At 52.6% G+C, this 15,742-nt stretch overlaps 1 protein-coding gene and 1 long non-coding RNA gene across 5 annotated transcripts in view; both read right to left on the minus strand.

Annotated features, from left to right (window-relative positions):
• Positions 1–4,066: 4,066 nt before the first annotated feature.
• Positions 4,067–15,742, minus strand: part of LOC121150877 (core histone macro-H2A.1) — a 60,377-nt gene continuing 48,701 nt past the window's right edge. For all 4 annotated transcript variants that reach the window (XM_040972089.1, XM_040972073.1, XM_040972082.1 and 1 more), the window contains exons 7-9: positions 13,356–13,445; positions 11,001–11,175; positions 4,067–4,834 (exon numbers count right to left, since the gene is read on the minus strand). In XM_040972089.1, coding sequence (XP_040828023.1) covers positions 4,669–4,834; positions 11,001–11,175; positions 13,356–13,445 — 431 coding nt within the window. In that variant the 3' untranslated portion in view covers positions 4,067–4,668. The remainder of the gene's footprint in view (positions 4,835–11,000; positions 11,176–13,355; positions 13,446–15,742) is intronic.
• LOC121150896 lies at positions 6,112–10,994 on the minus strand. The gene is made up of 2 exons (XR_005883040.1): positions 10,197–10,994; positions 6,112–7,755 (listed from the first exon to the last, which is right to left on the minus strand). It is a non-coding gene; the product is annotated as an uncharacterized LOC121150896 (long non-coding RNA).

The following is a 15,742-nucleotide window of genomic DNA, read 5'->3' on the forward strand; positions in this document are numbered from 1 at the left end:
AGAGGGGAACAGCTTTTTCCTGTTCCCAGAGCTCCCTGGTGTCAGAAGGCAGCCCCTGAGCTCCCAGGGGTCTGTTGGTTTATATGTAAAATAGAAACGTGACCATTGCTGTAGCAGGGTGCTGTGAGGGTTAAACCGCAGAATTGCCTGTAGAGTCTGTGTTGGGGGATGGCATTCATGGCAGGGTGGGGAGCAACTGGCAGACACACACACACACAAAGGTGCGGAGGTTAGGGCGAGGTCCCACGTACCCCCAGTGTGTTCCCAGGGAAGTTTTCAGCACCCTGGAGGCTTGGGTTGGCCAGAGCCGCTGAGCACAGTGCTACGGACCTCAGGGCTCCATGACACCTGCTTCAAGGTGGCAGCCCTTGCCAAGTTGGGCCTGCTCCGAGGCTGCCTCCACGTGGGACTCCGCAGGCGGGCCGTCCTCTACGGCACCTAACGAGGAGCTGCCGGGCTGCAATTACACGCCGGGCCCTGGCTCTGCTCCGTTTGACTGACAGCTCATTACCCCGCTGCCATTTTGGGGCAGTGGAATTTAATCTCCCAGATGGGAAGCAAATCAATTTGCCCATCCGCCGCAGCTGAGCCTCCTTGAACTCCACTCTAATTTACTCAACAAAGCTTAGGGCGCGTCCTTGTTTCGAGGTGCAGCAAGATCAGGTTGCCTGACCAGCCGGTGCCCAGCACGTGTGCCCACCTGGAGGGTCACACTGTGGCTGTCAGCAGGGTAGGGGCCACCAGGTTGTAACCAAGGGTGCTGGGGCTCTGGGCAGCAGGCCAGGCTTGGGGGCAGGAAGGTTGCATGTGGGAGTAGGGTCGGCATGACCCCTAACACCCGTGGCCTTGGGATCAACGGCATCTGCCCAAGGGCCCTGGTTGAACGGGATTCTTGCCAGCAGCAAGATTTGACCTGACGCTGACAAGTGTCTCTGGGCTGGAGTCCCCACTCAGGTGTCGGGGCTTTGGCCTCTGTAAGGATTGTGACTTAAGCCTGTGGCATGGGGCAGGCACAGAGCTGGGTATGTGCCCAGATATGTCCATTGGGACCCTGACCAGGTGTGTCACTGTGCCACATGATGCTGCTCTGGGAGGAAAGGGCACAGGTGCCTGGGCTTGGAGAAGGGGAATGAGGAGGAAGGTGCCTCACGGGGCCTGGGACACTGTGGCCCCAAGTCAAGCCAAGCAGCGCGGGTGGGGCTGGCTGGCCGGGGTCAGGAAAAGGCCACTCATTGTGTTTGCACACCTTTGCTGAGGGGCAGGCGACGGTGGTGAGGGCTGTGGGTTAATGAGAGTATTTGTACCGCCCCACCAGGTAGGGGCATCACGTGATATTATTTTGATATCAGGGGCCCCCTGGAGCAAACACCATAGGCTGGGTTATAAATGGAAGAAAAGCCTGAGAAGCCGTGGCCTCGCCCTCGCCATTGAGCACTGCCCTTTCTTCTCTGCTGGGAGTGGGCCCCAGGACGCGCCTCCCCACCACCACGCCTGCCAGCAGCAGCTCAGAGGTGGCACCCCAGCCAGCCTCTGAGATAACGCTGGCCTGTGGCGCCGGCCACCAAAACCAAACACAGGGCTGCTCCGGAGTAAATGGGCATGCCACTTCTCAGGGAGGCCGGGGCCACTGGTGACAGCCCCTGCAGGGTCCACTCCCGGGAAGGGCTGGGCACGCTCATCTGTGGGCCCCCAGCCCACAGGGCGGACACCACACAAGGATCTCGCATTTCTCTGCTGTTTAGTACAATTACAGCCACCTGAGTGGGAAGCAGGACTTCAGCCAGAAAAATTCTCACGGATGCACAGCTCCAAGTGCTGTGAGCAGACCAGAACGAGGGAGGCTGTGAGGACCTCAGGCTTGCAGTTTTGGGGATGCACCTTGCGTTTACCTATGCCCCGTGTACTTGTTCTCTTGGCCTGGGCAATTCCATCCTTGCTATCACACCCAATGCTGGGTTTTGCACTGCAGGCCTCCCACCACACCCACCCCAGAGCCAGCAGCAGCCAGCTGTGAGCAGAGGCCCCAGCAGCCATGCGGACTCAGCTGACCTCACGAGGGGGCCTCAAATACAGTGAGTGCTCAGTAAATTCTGATCCTTGGGTTCCCCTTTACCTGGTGTGGCAGCTTTGGTGGGTGCCCCTGGAGGTAGCCGCACGGCACCTGCCACACAGGCAAGTCTGGTCCAATCAGGGAGCATGATATTAAGATGGATGGTGGGCAGCAGGCAGCTCTGGCCACACAGCTGGCAGCGGAGTTCTTGCCAGCGCTTGCAGCTGTGTGACCTGGCAAGGGCGCCCCACCTGTAAGGCAGGGACATGAGGCAAACCTGGGAGGTATGGAAGACTCAGAAACAAGAGGGTGCATGTCAAGGGAGACACACAGCAGATGGCACCTGTCTGACCGAAGCCTGTACCCACGTGCAGGGGCAGATCTCAGACTGTCCTTTAAAGGGGTTCACAAAGCAGCACTGGGAAAATTGTTACAATTATTTCAGTTAGAGTAGGAGCATTCTCCAGAAACTAATGGGAGCGGATGCCATGTGCCTCAGGCCCCTGTGCAGGGTCCTAAGGTTGGAGTGGAGATTGGGGGGTGCTCCCCAACAAGAGAAGGCTCCCACCTCCCCAGGCCCCGTAACTGGCCCATGTAGCTAACTGCATGTCTGTCTTTGGGTGAGAGAAATATGTGTTTCAAGGGGATACTGTAGCCACTCTAGAATTTTTAAAGTGGTGACCCCCCCCAACCCCTTGAAACCCGAGGCTGACGTGAAGGAACCGCAATGGATCCCAGTTTTTATGAATTCACTGGGTGGTTTGGCAATGACGGGGATAGTAGGCAGTTTGCTCACTCCGCCTCCCTGTCGTTGAGAATTCCCCTGACATGCCCACATCTCGGGGCTCAGTGCAGTTTGGATTATTCAGTTTAGAAACACTAAAATGATTGTGATAAAGTTCATGCAGACCCTGACAAATGTAATTTATCCTTTTGTGCAATCACAAGGGAGAGCACCAACAGGCAGCTCGTGGCCCCGGCGCTTCCCCATCCTTATAGTGACATCTAGTGGGCGCTCTGTGGAAAAACACAGTGACTGCACTGACGGCTTTCTCCACAGTAAACAAAGTGACGCTCCCCACGCAGAAGCCATCTAAATTCGGGTTCGGCCCCAAGGCCCATCTATGGTTAAGTCCCGCAGTGAGAAACATGCCAAGGCCCAATGACCTGGAACCCCGCGGTCAGTGACATGGTGGTTGCTGGTGTGATCCAGGGAACACCGCATAGCTGTGCTTGCACGGGGTCCTGTGACAGGATGCGCGCGGCAGTTGGTGCAGTGCCCTCTGTCTGCTCTGCCCATCTGCACTGGGAGAGATGAGAGCTGCACAGATGACCTCACTGTACAGTCTGTCGCGGCAAACAGCCCGCAGCCGTGATCTGGGCAACGGTGCCGCTAACACACATCTGTGAAAGGCCATTTTGCTGGGTCTGCTTTAAAAGAAGCCGTTGCCTTCCAACAGGGATGAGAAGAGGTACGCACCTGTAAGGTGGATTTTGGTTAAGGAGTGAGACCTGTTTGAAGGTGAAGCTGTATGTTGCTAGCCTATTCCATTTTCTTACCAGGACTGAGGGGGTGGCCGCCTGCCCCACAGGGATGCCAGGCCCACCAAGGGCACACCTCTGTAGCCCAACTAGCAGCTGGTCTGGCTGTGAGGCCAGTAGCTGCTGGGAGGGGAGGAGCCCCAGGCTCTAAGTCTGGCGCCTGGGGCTCTGGACCAGCCTGTGCCCAGCCACCACAGGGCTTTGGGTGTGTGCCTCCGTATGTGTGACTCAGAGGCCACCCATTGGCCAAAGGGCTTGAAGCAGGATCCAGGGGCTTTTGCATACATTTCTCCACCAGTTACTGAGGGTAGAGGGGTTTGGAAGACAGAGCCCCCACCATTCCAGACTGCAGTGGCCCCAGAGGCATCCTGGGGGTGGGCTGGCCTGCTTCCCACATTTTAGAACTGGAGGGGATGGTTTTGGGCGCACGGGTCACTCATGGACAGAAATGACTGAGAGGTGACAGTCATGACAAACTGTTTAACATTTTACTAAATCAATTCACACAAAATTTCAAATTGCAAATATAATTAAGGGCAACAGATTCTGTTCTGCCTTTTAAATCTTTCATTTTCAAATCTGTCGAGACATTAAAAAGTAAACGAAAATTAGGCCTGCTGCAGATTCATGATGTGTTTTTCCTTTGCAGGGAAAAAACAAAAACAAAAAACAAAAAACAAGGACATCAGAGTAAAAAGAATGCCACTGGGTGTACAATAAAGCACCACAAGACACGGAACGGACGGGGATTCCTGGCTTCCGCCGCGGCTACGAGGTGGCGCTCCCCTGCACTCTATCAACCCGAGCTCATCCGAATGGGACTAGAAGGTCGCCTAGGTGAAGCTAAGTCAGACAGAGTCTGGAACACAGCGCTTAACAACAGTAATGCTGACTATCAGTGCTAACGCAAAAACATCTCAGAAGGTCAAAAACAATGAAACTGGAAACCAAAACCTTACTTTCTCTAGATGAACAAAACTGAAAATGAAAGGGTTCCCGCCTCCCACTAGGAGCCAAGGGATTTTTTTTTCCTTTATTTCTCTCCAATCGGAGGCAGGGGCCATGGCACCCCTGGCCTAGTTGGCATCCAGCTTGGCCATTTCCTGCACGTAGATGCCTATGCTCTCGCTGTCGAAAAGCACAAAGTACACCGTCTTGATGGAGGAGGACATTGTGGACACGAAGTAGCTGGAGATGGCCTTCAGGATCAGCTGCGCTGCCGTCTGCTTCGGAAAGCCGTTCCTGCAGGAGGGGAATTGAGTGCTCAGCCACCCTCGGGTCCAGTGTCTGCGGAGCACCAGGCCCACAGGACACGGACAGGCAACTGGACAAGGAGCTGTGTGGCCTTTGGAAATTTTCTGAGTGGCAGGTGGGTGGGCTGGTCTTATGGGGGTGGTGGGGGGGAAGCAGTACAGGCTCCCAGTGGGTGTGGGTGGGTGGATGTATACCTTGGGGATAGCTGGGCTAACCTCTATCTCTACAGCGCCCAGCTCCTACCAAGGTGGTCCACCCCAAAAGCCAGGGCATCAGAGAGCTGTGGGTGCAAAGCAAGAATTTGGGGTCATTAGGACTGGATTCAGGGACATCATCTAGGGTCACAGGCCCAGCACATTGGGATCCCTATGCTGCCATCTAAAGTGACCGCCAGGTGGCAGCTGAGAGAGCAGGGGCCCAGGGCTGAGATGGGGACAGGGAAGGTGGGCACTCATGGCCTTGTATGTGGCTGAGGCTGCTCCAGGGCACCTGGAGGAAAGTAGAAACAATGCAGCAGCTTGCCTGGCTTGCTGGGAAAGACCTGGGTTTGGAACCCATGGCCCCGAGTTTGAGTTCCCTACTGATCCCCCTATTGGTGCAAGATCCTGAGGTGATCCAGTGTGTCTGTTCCACACAGTCCTCAGGCTGCCCAGTTGCTGTCATCATGCTGATGTCCCGAGCATGAGGAGCCTGCTACCATGCTGAGACGTTCTTGATGCAGATGGCACAAGAGGCTTGCAGCACTCCTGGCCTTGCTCAGGCACCTGTGGGTGTGAGCTACCAGATGGAGCTGGGAGAGCCACCACATCCCATCTCCTGCATCGCAGTCAGGCCTAACCCCTCATAGCCACAGAGCCAAACCATTCTTGGGCCAAATTCTGGAACAAATTTGGATTCATATATTCTACCCTGGAGATTTGTTTTTCTGATGCTTCTGTAGCAGAGCTGTCCCACACAGCAGTCCTGGAGTTCTGCTGGGAGAAGAGTCCACAGCTTCAGGAATGCTCTGCCCAAGACAAGGCTATTACATATATGCATGTCTTCCTCTGGTAGTGACCATGCAATTTCCAAATTCCCATGTGAGCCAGGCCCAAGGGTGCTGGAGCAGACATAAAGGCTGTGCAGGGTGTGGACAGGTTATGCTTGTGCTTGGAGGTGACCACTCAGCTGGGAAAGGAGCTGCTCCGGCTGCCCCTGGCTCACAGGCCTCCAAATCCAGGGCATGGACAGTGAGCAGAGGAGCACTCCCACTGGCCAGGCTGGAGCAGCTAAGCCTGACTTTAGGGAACACATCTTTTTCACTGTGTAGGTCCTAGTCATAGCCCAGTTTCTTTACCCTTTCCAGGCCTGTGCTGGGGACAGCAGAATGCCGAAGGCTGTGGACCTAACCTGGATAAATGGGCTGGGCGGAGGTGTGGAGTCGCAATCTCTGTGTGGGGCCCAAGTATGTTCCCCAGCAGCAAGCTCGTACTAGTAAGGTTACCCCCAACCCTAGTCTGCCTGGATCTCACACCTATACAGGGTGTCCTAGCTGACACCAAGTCCTGTGGGGACTGCCCAGGAACAATTTACAACGTGATCTGATGGCCACATTCCACCTCTGGCTGTTAACCAGCCCTAGCTCTCCAGAACACAGCACCTGCAGAACCTGGCTGTGTCTGGCCCAGGTTGGGTATGGTGTGTGGTGGGGTGTGACATAGACAAAAGGTGACCCTGGCTGCCTCCACAGGGTCTCCCTGGAACAAGGATGAGGGGTCCGTGATTTGTGGTGAGATTTTCTCAGACGCAGTCTGCATCACACAGGAATCAACAAGACGGATGCTGGGCTGCACCCATAGTGCCTGAGATGCAAGTCTTTTTCTTTAATATTTTATTTCAGAATATTTCTGCATATACAGAAGCAGCTTGTCCTGGTGTGTGACCCTGAAGTTGGAACTGTTTCTGAGAAAGCCTCTTATGTACAAACCCATCCCCTGTGGCAAAACCAGACCTCAAGCGATGCCGTCTTGTGCCTGGCCACCATGGACGCTGTAAGAGTGGACAGACTGGTAAGGGGTGCTCGCCCAGCCTGGGAAGGCCCCAGCGTGGTGGGGATGGCCAGTTAGGAATGTGTGCAGCATCATGGGAAGAGTGCTTTGCCTACTCAGCCTGCGCACTGTAGATGGGCAGCTGTGGCAACACAATGACATGGCAGGCTGGCTCCAGCTTGGCCTCAGATGCGTACCGGTCTGCAGGGCCTGTGTACTCGGGGCAGAGCAGCTCAGTGGGCAGCAGCTCAGGATGCGTTCCCTCACCCCGTGCCAGTGGGTGACTGCTACTGTCACTGTGGCTACATTATGCTGACAGTGTTGGCCTCTGGGCCCGCAGAAGATGCCCAGTCTGGCCAATCTCTGCAGGGCCATCAGCCATGGCTGTAGGCTTGCGGTCAAAGGGCAATGACTGTAGGGCTCTCTGGCGCAGTGCTGGCTGCCCCCAGGATATAGTTGCCCACATTGGCATAATCACAGCCCCATCTAGGCCTGCTGCCTCTGTGGCAGCTGTGCTGTCCACTTTGCACAGAAGGCCTCACTGAGCTTGAGGGGTCATGCATTTCTGCACTGGCATCAGAGCCAGGGAGGAGAGCAGAGGCACTGGGTATACTGGATGGGCACCTCCCTTCCTGGGACAAGATGGAGCAGTGGACGGCCTCTGTGCCTACCCGCAGTCTAGCTGGTACTTCTGTCCCCCATCAGCTCCTGATCCGTCCCAGTGACTGTGCCTTCAGTTCCCATCCCAAAGGGCTGTGACCTTGAACACTCCCTCCCAGTTCTTGCCTTGAGCAGACTAAACAATGTCTGAGCTGCCCTGCATTCGCTCCTGTTGTGTCTGCAGCATCCTCTCCCGCGAGTGCTGGCTTCCGTTATCTAGATCTGTGTGAGGATACTGACATTTGGTGCTGTCCGGGCTCAGCGCCTACCAGTGGCCAGAGGCCCACATAGGTGTGGCCTGTCACACCCTCTGCCCACACGTGCAGGTTCTGGGTTCACTGAAGCCACAGCCGGGAAAAGGTTCAAGCAGTTCCAGTTCTGCTAAGCCCCTACCCTGTGTGCAGCCTCACCAGGGACCTCACTGTCCAGGGTCCGCCTGGAACGCACATGGCAAGCACAGGTACGAGCGGTGAGAAGTGGCTGGATGGAGTCCAAGAAGGCATCCTAGAGCAGGTGCTGCAAGGAGTTTGCTCCTGAAGGTAAAGAGGGGGAGCAGAGGTGGGCTCGAGGTGGGCTCTGGCTTTCTGGCTGGGCCAGTCCACCGTCTGATTGTCTAGGCTGCTAGAGTGCTGAGCAGGGCTGGGGCAAATGAGTACCAGCATGGGGTGTGGATAACGCTTCTGTCAGGATCCAGTCTGCCGCACACTCTGCTGCTGGCCATTCTTGGGCCTAAGTGCCTGACCTGTCAGAAGCCATGGGAGAACAGAGCCCCAAGAAAGGCACTAGGTACTGAGCTGGGAGCAGCACACAGAGGCATGACACTGTAGCCTCTTGCTTTTCTTCCTGCAGGGTTCATTAAGTTTAGGGCCAAGAAGCAGTTCTATCGTATTCAAAGTCCTCTGACTGTCCTCTGAGGCCAGAGCCAAGGGACTGGGATGGTTGACAGCAGCACATGGACAAGTCGGGGCAGATTGGGTGGTGGGGTGAAAGGTAGAGCAGGGGTTCTCTGTGCCTGATGCTGCGAAGCCTCAGTTCTTCTAGGATGTAAGCCTCAGGGAATTAGCTCAGGCTCTAGGTCTGGGTTTCTTTGCTACATCTGTCCAGAAGCAATGTACTCACTTCTGAGGGCTGCTGTGAGATAATGCACATGAAGCATTTAACCCAGTGCCCGGGGCGCAGTGAAGGCCCATAATGGGGACTTGAGGAACAGAGAAACTTTGCTGTGAAGCTCGTAAATCTCAGCAAAGTTTAATCAAAGCCTTAAACTAGCTGTTCCTCTGCACTGCCCCTATGTCCGAGGAGTGCACAAGGACAGGCCGTCTAGAGGCCAGAGCTGGCCGCATGGCCATACGCGGGGAGAAAGCGAGCCCACGGCCGCGTTACCAATGCATGTGAATTCACAGTGCTTTTACTCCAGCATGGCTTCTATACCAGAGACACTGGATGCCACAAACAAGCTGTTTTATTTCCCCTCCTAAAACCCACTGTGATTTACTGGCTGGCTCTGGGGTAATCCCATTCTTACTCATGAAAGAGAGGGCAGCTGTTTCCAGGGCTGTGCGGGGCAAGGTCTGCCCGACAGATGTGGGCCCAGGGAGCTGTGCACATGTGCTGCCTTTGGCATTCCGCCCTCTTAAAAGCTTTCGATTATTTTTAAAAACTTTTTACTCCATGAAAAATGTAAATAAGTTTGTAATAACAGATGCTCTTTTATGGGAATTACTTTTATGCTTCAATTAAAAGTGTCCCAATAACCATATGAAAGAGCGTGAAATTACTGCTTCCAATAAAGGCCCTACTGCCTCTCCTCGGAAGCACCTTTCATCAGTGCAGATCAAAGTGCATCTGAAACACTAATTAGCAGAGCCTCGGGACCGTCCAAGGCAGGGCAGGCCCTACTGCCTCGCTCGCTGATAAGTCCGTCCAGGGTCAGGAGGCTGCTGCATTTACCGCAGGTCACACCACAGCGCAGTGCCCAAGACTAGATCTGCTACAAGAGGTAAGTGTGGCTACTTCACAGATGCAAGAGCACCTTGTCAAGACCGGCTCTGGGACCTGCTGTGGGCCTGCCTCCAGCCCCACAGGGCTCACTACCTTGGGGAAAAGGATGCTTGTCTTTGCCAGCTATGCTCAGACCCAACTGGAAGGACTTTTAGAAGCTTACTCTCTGCTAGCTTTTGTTTCAGCATGCACTTAAATGGTGTTGATTTTTAAAATGATGTTCTACATACGCTTTTGGCTAAAGGGGCTGGAATGAGGATGTACAGAATATAGTAACTGAAAATGTAGATGCAGTGAAAACCCCCAAGTGATGAGGAGTATGCATCTGGCTGTCCAGGCACCAGCTTTCACTTGGCTTCTGTTTGGGCCTACTGCCCACCTCCACTGGAGATGACAGGATCTACTCCTCAGCTTCCTGGTGAGTTTGGAAGAGGGAGTCTGGAGAGAGAAGCAGCTTCTCTAAGCAGGCTATGGGGTTCTGAGGTCTCTCAGTGGCCCACAGCTTGCAGGGATAGCTGGGCACAGGCCCAACAGGCTTCCAGCTGGACCCTGTTCCAAGGCCCTGTGTCCTTGGCCTCAGCTCCCTGTGAGGAGGAGCCTGGTGATGGTGGGAAGTGAGGTACAACCTCCACGTGGCACTGCCCTCTCAGGCCCACCTCTACCTCCTGAGAGAGTTTTCATTTCCAAAGCCCCTGAGGTCAGATAGAAGGCTCTGATGACTCTTTGCAAGGGGGATACGTTTTCTGGCCAGTGATGGGAATGTCTGGTCCTGCCAAGGCAAACCACAATAGGATTAAAAATGTAATACATCCTCAACAGGCCAGTGTTCAGGCTGACAATTCTGTATGGTCAGCAAAGGCTGCTAGACATCCTGATGGCTGTGGGCAGAATGAAGGTTCACTCCCCTGACCTAGCAGGTGAGAGGACTAGCCCGGATTCTACTCCAGGCCCAACCCCAAGGTAGGAAGCCACACTGCCTGGCAGCTGGGGTTATAGCTGAGCTCCCACCTGCTTCCTCTGCTCTTTGTCCAGTGGATGGAGGGAGGGAGTCCCTGGCCCTACTGCACTGTCTTAGAGCTCCATTGCCCAGACAGAAGGGAATCCTAACCCAGCTCACCCCTCCTGTTCTCTGTGCTCTCCCTGTGGTTACATTTGCTGTCATTCTCTTCAGTTGTCCCCACAGGTGCTGCACATGCACTCTTCCCTCCCTCATGAAGGCAGACAGCTCTCCCACCATGGGTCATGTACACCACTGGGCTACAAAAGGCCACAAAAACCATCTACTGTTGCCGTGGCAGGCACAAGTGGAAACTCAATACATCTGTAGCAGGCTTGTTTAAGTTAAAGTTTGTACAACCTGCAAATAACATTACAAATATGCAAATAGTCCTTGGCAGAAAAAGCATTCCAGGCTGTACACAGAGAAACCTACCATGAGCCACGTGGCCACAAAAGTGTGCTCTTACCTGCCGCTGCCGATGGATGGAAACGCAATGGACTTCAACTTCTTGTCATCGGCCAGGGCCAAGCAGTTCTTCACGGTCTTTTCCAGGAGTTCCTCACATTTGTCCGCACCCCAGACTGGGCTATTACAGTGGATCACAAATTTGGCCGGCAGGCCATGGCCAGCACTGACAGCAGCTAGAGAAGACAAGTGTGCAGAGTTCTAGTCCTCTGCATCACCATGCATCCTCCCAGGCCCTCATCCGAGGAGGAGCACAGCTGCCTGCTGCACTGGGAAGCCAGCAGAGGCTCAAGTCCAGGGCACACTCACCGTGTTTGTGTTCTACCTCGGAACAGCCAGCATGAGGCACCATCATCCATTCACTCAAGGAAGATGCAGGAAGCCCTCTGTCTACCCCCCAGTAGCAGGAAGAGTATTTGTAACTTGACAGAACATGTGAGAATATTTGCAGCCTCCAACACTTGCCTTTTGTTATCTGCTCACCCCTTTCCTCAAGTGCAGGCAGCACCAATCCTCCCAACACACTTCAGAGGCGGCAATCCCAGGCACAAGCAGCTAAGTGCCTGGATTGCACCTCTGCTGCTGCACAGCCTCACTCTGTGACTACTGCCACTGACCTGTGGCAGAGTGAGACAGGTTGTCCAGGATGGGAGGACAGACAGGGCCTGGGACTGACCAGTAGGCTCGGCACACCCAGGCTGCCATCCAGCTGGGTGCTGTTTCCAACCATGTGCAAAGGAACATCTGTCCAAGACATAGGCTTGTTAAGCTCCCATCACTGTGCACGGGGAAAGGGGTGGTTTTTGGGTGCTGCCAACAGTTGTGTGTTCAGAAGCACACAGTCTGAGGCTGAGTCCCATCTCAAATTACTGATGGGATCTAACAGCTCTGAGCTGAGATGCTGGCATATTGAGGAAAGAAACAGGTGAATGGTGGTTGTCTAGGCAGTGGCACAGGGATACGCTGCATTCTAAAACAGCTCTTAAGAACAAAGGTGCCACAGTTAAGTTATAAGTTAGGTTACCTGGTTCAGGTTGTGATCCAGGCCTCTTACTAATGCATATCCTGGGGTGCAATCTCAAGTTCGTAGGTCCCTGTTACCCACGTGGAAGACCTACATGGAGCTACAACTCCTGGCATTAGCTTGTTTTGGCTGTTGTGGGCATTTGAGGAGTGAATCAATTCATGGGAGATCTCATTGTTAAAACACAATTAAGGTTCTGGCATGGTAGCCTAGCAGCTAAAGTTCTCTCTTTAAACACACTGGGATCCCAGATGGGTGCTAGTCCTAATCCTGGAGGTTCCATTTCCCATCCAGCTCCCTGCTTGTGGCTTGGGAAAACAGTGGATGACAGCCCAAAGCCTTGGGACCCTGCACCCATGTGCGAGACCCACAAGAGGTTCCTGGCCTTGGACCGGCGCAGTTCTGGCCATTGCGGTTGCTTGGGGAGTGAACCATTGGATAGAAGATCTTCCTCTCTGTATATCTGACTTTCCAATAAAAATAAATCTTTAAAAAATAAAATTAACATTATGTCAATAAATGAAACTGAAACAAAAGTCTGATGGGTTTGTGTCAGCTGATTGACAGCTCTGGGCCACCTCCTGGCAAGGATCACACTGCAACACTGATGGGAAAGAACCTGCGGGCCAATAGGCAAGGGCTCACAGCTTGCCACTCTTCTTTCTATACCTTGAGACTAGCCAAAGATGAGGCTAGTGGTCACTGGAGAAAGAGGCATGGCTGTGTCACCCCCAAGTATGGGCTTAGGTCCACACCTAATGAACACTGACCTTAAAATAATGGGCACTGATCAAAGAAGTGGAAGGCAGAAGGACATGCTCACTGCATATCCTGCTGAGATCCCAAAAGTCAAACCTCTACCACAAGGCAGCAGCCTGCATCCCCAGATCAGGTTCTCAGTATCATCTCCCCTATGCTACAATAAAAGGGGCACAGGAGCAAGTGGATATAAACTTTTTGAGAAACACAGGTGGCTGATGAAAGGGTATCAACTTGTACCTGCAGCTTTGCCAGCCTCTCCCCATCACTATCTTAAATTCTCAGCTCTAAAATTTAACCAGTGCAGTAGACTGGTTAAAATTTGGAGATACTGCTGTGAGACAAACAGAGGCTATTTTAAGTAAGTTCAAGAAATTTCAAGGGTAGTCTCAAGAACCTTAAGCTCCTCTGACAATGTGTACGTAGGCTAAAATTCTAATTGCAAAGACAGGAGGTTTTCTATCTCGGCGATGCATATGCACTCCAATGTACCTCTGAATTCTCATCTCATGAAACAGTTGCTAACACTGCACATGCCACACCTGTACATGCATGGTGGCTTCCCCAGCTCACCTCCAGCTACTTCCAAGGGCCCATTCTTTTTCCGGAGCTCCAGAACAGCTTCCACAAACTCCTTGCCACCTTTCTTCTCCAGCGTGTTTCCTAGACAAGGACAGAGCAGGGTCAGGTAGCCATCTTGCCTCTCCGGCACACAGAGACATTCAGCATATCAGGTGATTACATACTGCAGATGATCTGATCAGCTATACCTCCACAAGGCTGCAGAATGGGAACTACTCTTTGGCTAGGGCAGAAACATGAGTTTCTGGGGCAATTCATCCCATTCTGGCACCGCAGCTCCACTCCTTAAGAGGATCCAACTTGGTATTGTTGGGTGTATCGGCCAAGTACCAGACAGGAGAGGCCTGCTCTGGGTGAACGTGCCCATCCTCCTGCAGGTTTCTCATTGGCTTGAGAAAGCAGCTGATGCCGCCTTGCAAGGATAAGGCCTGCCCCGAGTTTCCTTCTCCATCTCTGGGGAGCAGCCCCAAATAAGGAGGTTTTAGAAACAGCAGATTGTGCTCTGTCCAGCAGCCAGCTCTGCTCTTGGCAGCAGGCCCACAGGAAAGCATTCCTGCTGGCCACCTCTATGCCAGCACTGTTAGCATGCATAACTCCCATTTTGCAGCCCTGTTGTCATAAGAATATAAAGGAACCGGGGAGGAGTCACAGTGTTTTCTTCATTACACTCTGATTCAGAATCATTTTAGATAAAGGAGGGCAACATCAGAAGCAGAGCTTAAGGATGAACTGCAGTTCTGACAGCTGAGAAAGAGGGAACTGCTACGGGCTGTGCTTCCACACAAACCAGGGGCGGTTAGTCCTGCTGCGGAAGCCAAGTTACCTATGAGAGGACAGAGCCTGCAAGAGCCATGGTTCAGCTGCCTCACAAGGAACAGGCCAGTAGCCACACCAATGACAATCTCATCTTTTACTTTGGCCAGAATGGGGTCTGATTCTTCCTTAAGCTCTGATTCCTCCGTTTTGCACATTTTTAAGTACTTTTCCTCACAAAAGGACAGAATACTTCCCCTTAAGATTCACCATTTTCTTCAAAAATCCAAAGTGCACCTGTACAATTCTGGATCAAGTCAAAATGTGTCAGGATAGACTAGCCCAAATTCTTGAGATTAACCCTATAATGACTAGATCTAATGATCTCAGAGAAACTTGCCCTGTGTGCATACTGCCCACACAGGAGTGAAAAACCTCAGAAAGTAGAGGGGGAAGCAACCAGCCTGGTATAAGTACTAATAACACCAAAGCCAGGCCAAAGGCAGGGACCCAAGCTGTAGCTGCACTGCTGCATGAGTCAATGGGACCCATAGCCCGTGGCCCACAAGGAGCACTCCGCTGCCTGAGAAGAGGCTGGGCTCCTAGTCAGACACACATCAACTCTGGGTCCTGGGTCACTTCTGATCTGCTCAGACTTCCTTCATGCCTTCATTCATCCTGAAAAGCTGCAGCAGCTTTGACTGGCAAGTGTCAGGATGTCACTTACAGAGCTACAGTGTGTTTCTAAAGCAGTTACACATCAGAGATGGTGGCTGAATGGGCCGTGTGCCTGAGGGAGCAGGCTTGGGACCCCAATCCACCAACCAGGAAGTGGATCCGCCTGTGTGAGACCCTGATGCAGGTTCTCCTGAAGGATCTATGCAGCTGAGAAAAAGTCTGATCCAGTCAGTTGGATCCCATATGGCTTCCGCTACCACCAAGCCTAGCCATCCCTCTGTACCCATTCTCAGTTTGGGAAGGAACCACATACACTGAGGTAAAGCTACTAAGGTTCTCATCCCCGGTTTTATCTACTCCTTGGTTAAGCTACTGGGAAAATCTGAAAGGTAAAATCAGGAGTATATTAAGACCACCAACTCCTTCCAGAATACATGCACGAAAACTGGCTGATTGGTAAGTAAAGGTGGTTTTTCTCTAGGAAGATTGTTTACTTTAAAATTTTTTACTTATAATTAAGCATTGCTTTAATTAGAAGTGAAATTTGCAAGTTAAAATACACTCAATGCATTTCCCAAACTTAAAAATCACATCCTACTTTGCAGGCAACCAACCCAATCAGGACTGACTCCTACACACACACATGTATGCACATGTCCATGTAGACATACGTGTACTTTTTAACAAGAAACAGGCCCATTTTCAACCACATTGTCAACACTCTTAATGTCAGACTCTTGCCTCTGAGGCTTAACTTCAGGGTTAATCATAAAGCAATTGGCTTGTTTGCCCCCAAGCATAAACATGTGTTACTCCCATGAGAACAAGATCATTATTTCATGCTTAGAAAGCAGGCATAAGTATCAGTGTTTGAAACAGCCTAAGCGGAAATCTAGGCTTGGACAAACGTCAGGCTAAGCCTGTGGTCTATTTCACTGTTAGAAAGA

The sequence above is a fragment of the Ochotona curzoniae genome, unplaced genomic scaffold, assembly GCF_017591425.1.
Source record: "Ochotona curzoniae isolate NIBS_2020 unplaced genomic scaffold, NIBS_Ocur_1.0 contig_1, whole genome shotgun sequence".
Lineage (NCBI taxonomy): Eukaryota > Metazoa > Chordata > Mammalia > Lagomorpha > Ochotonidae > Ochotona > Ochotona curzoniae.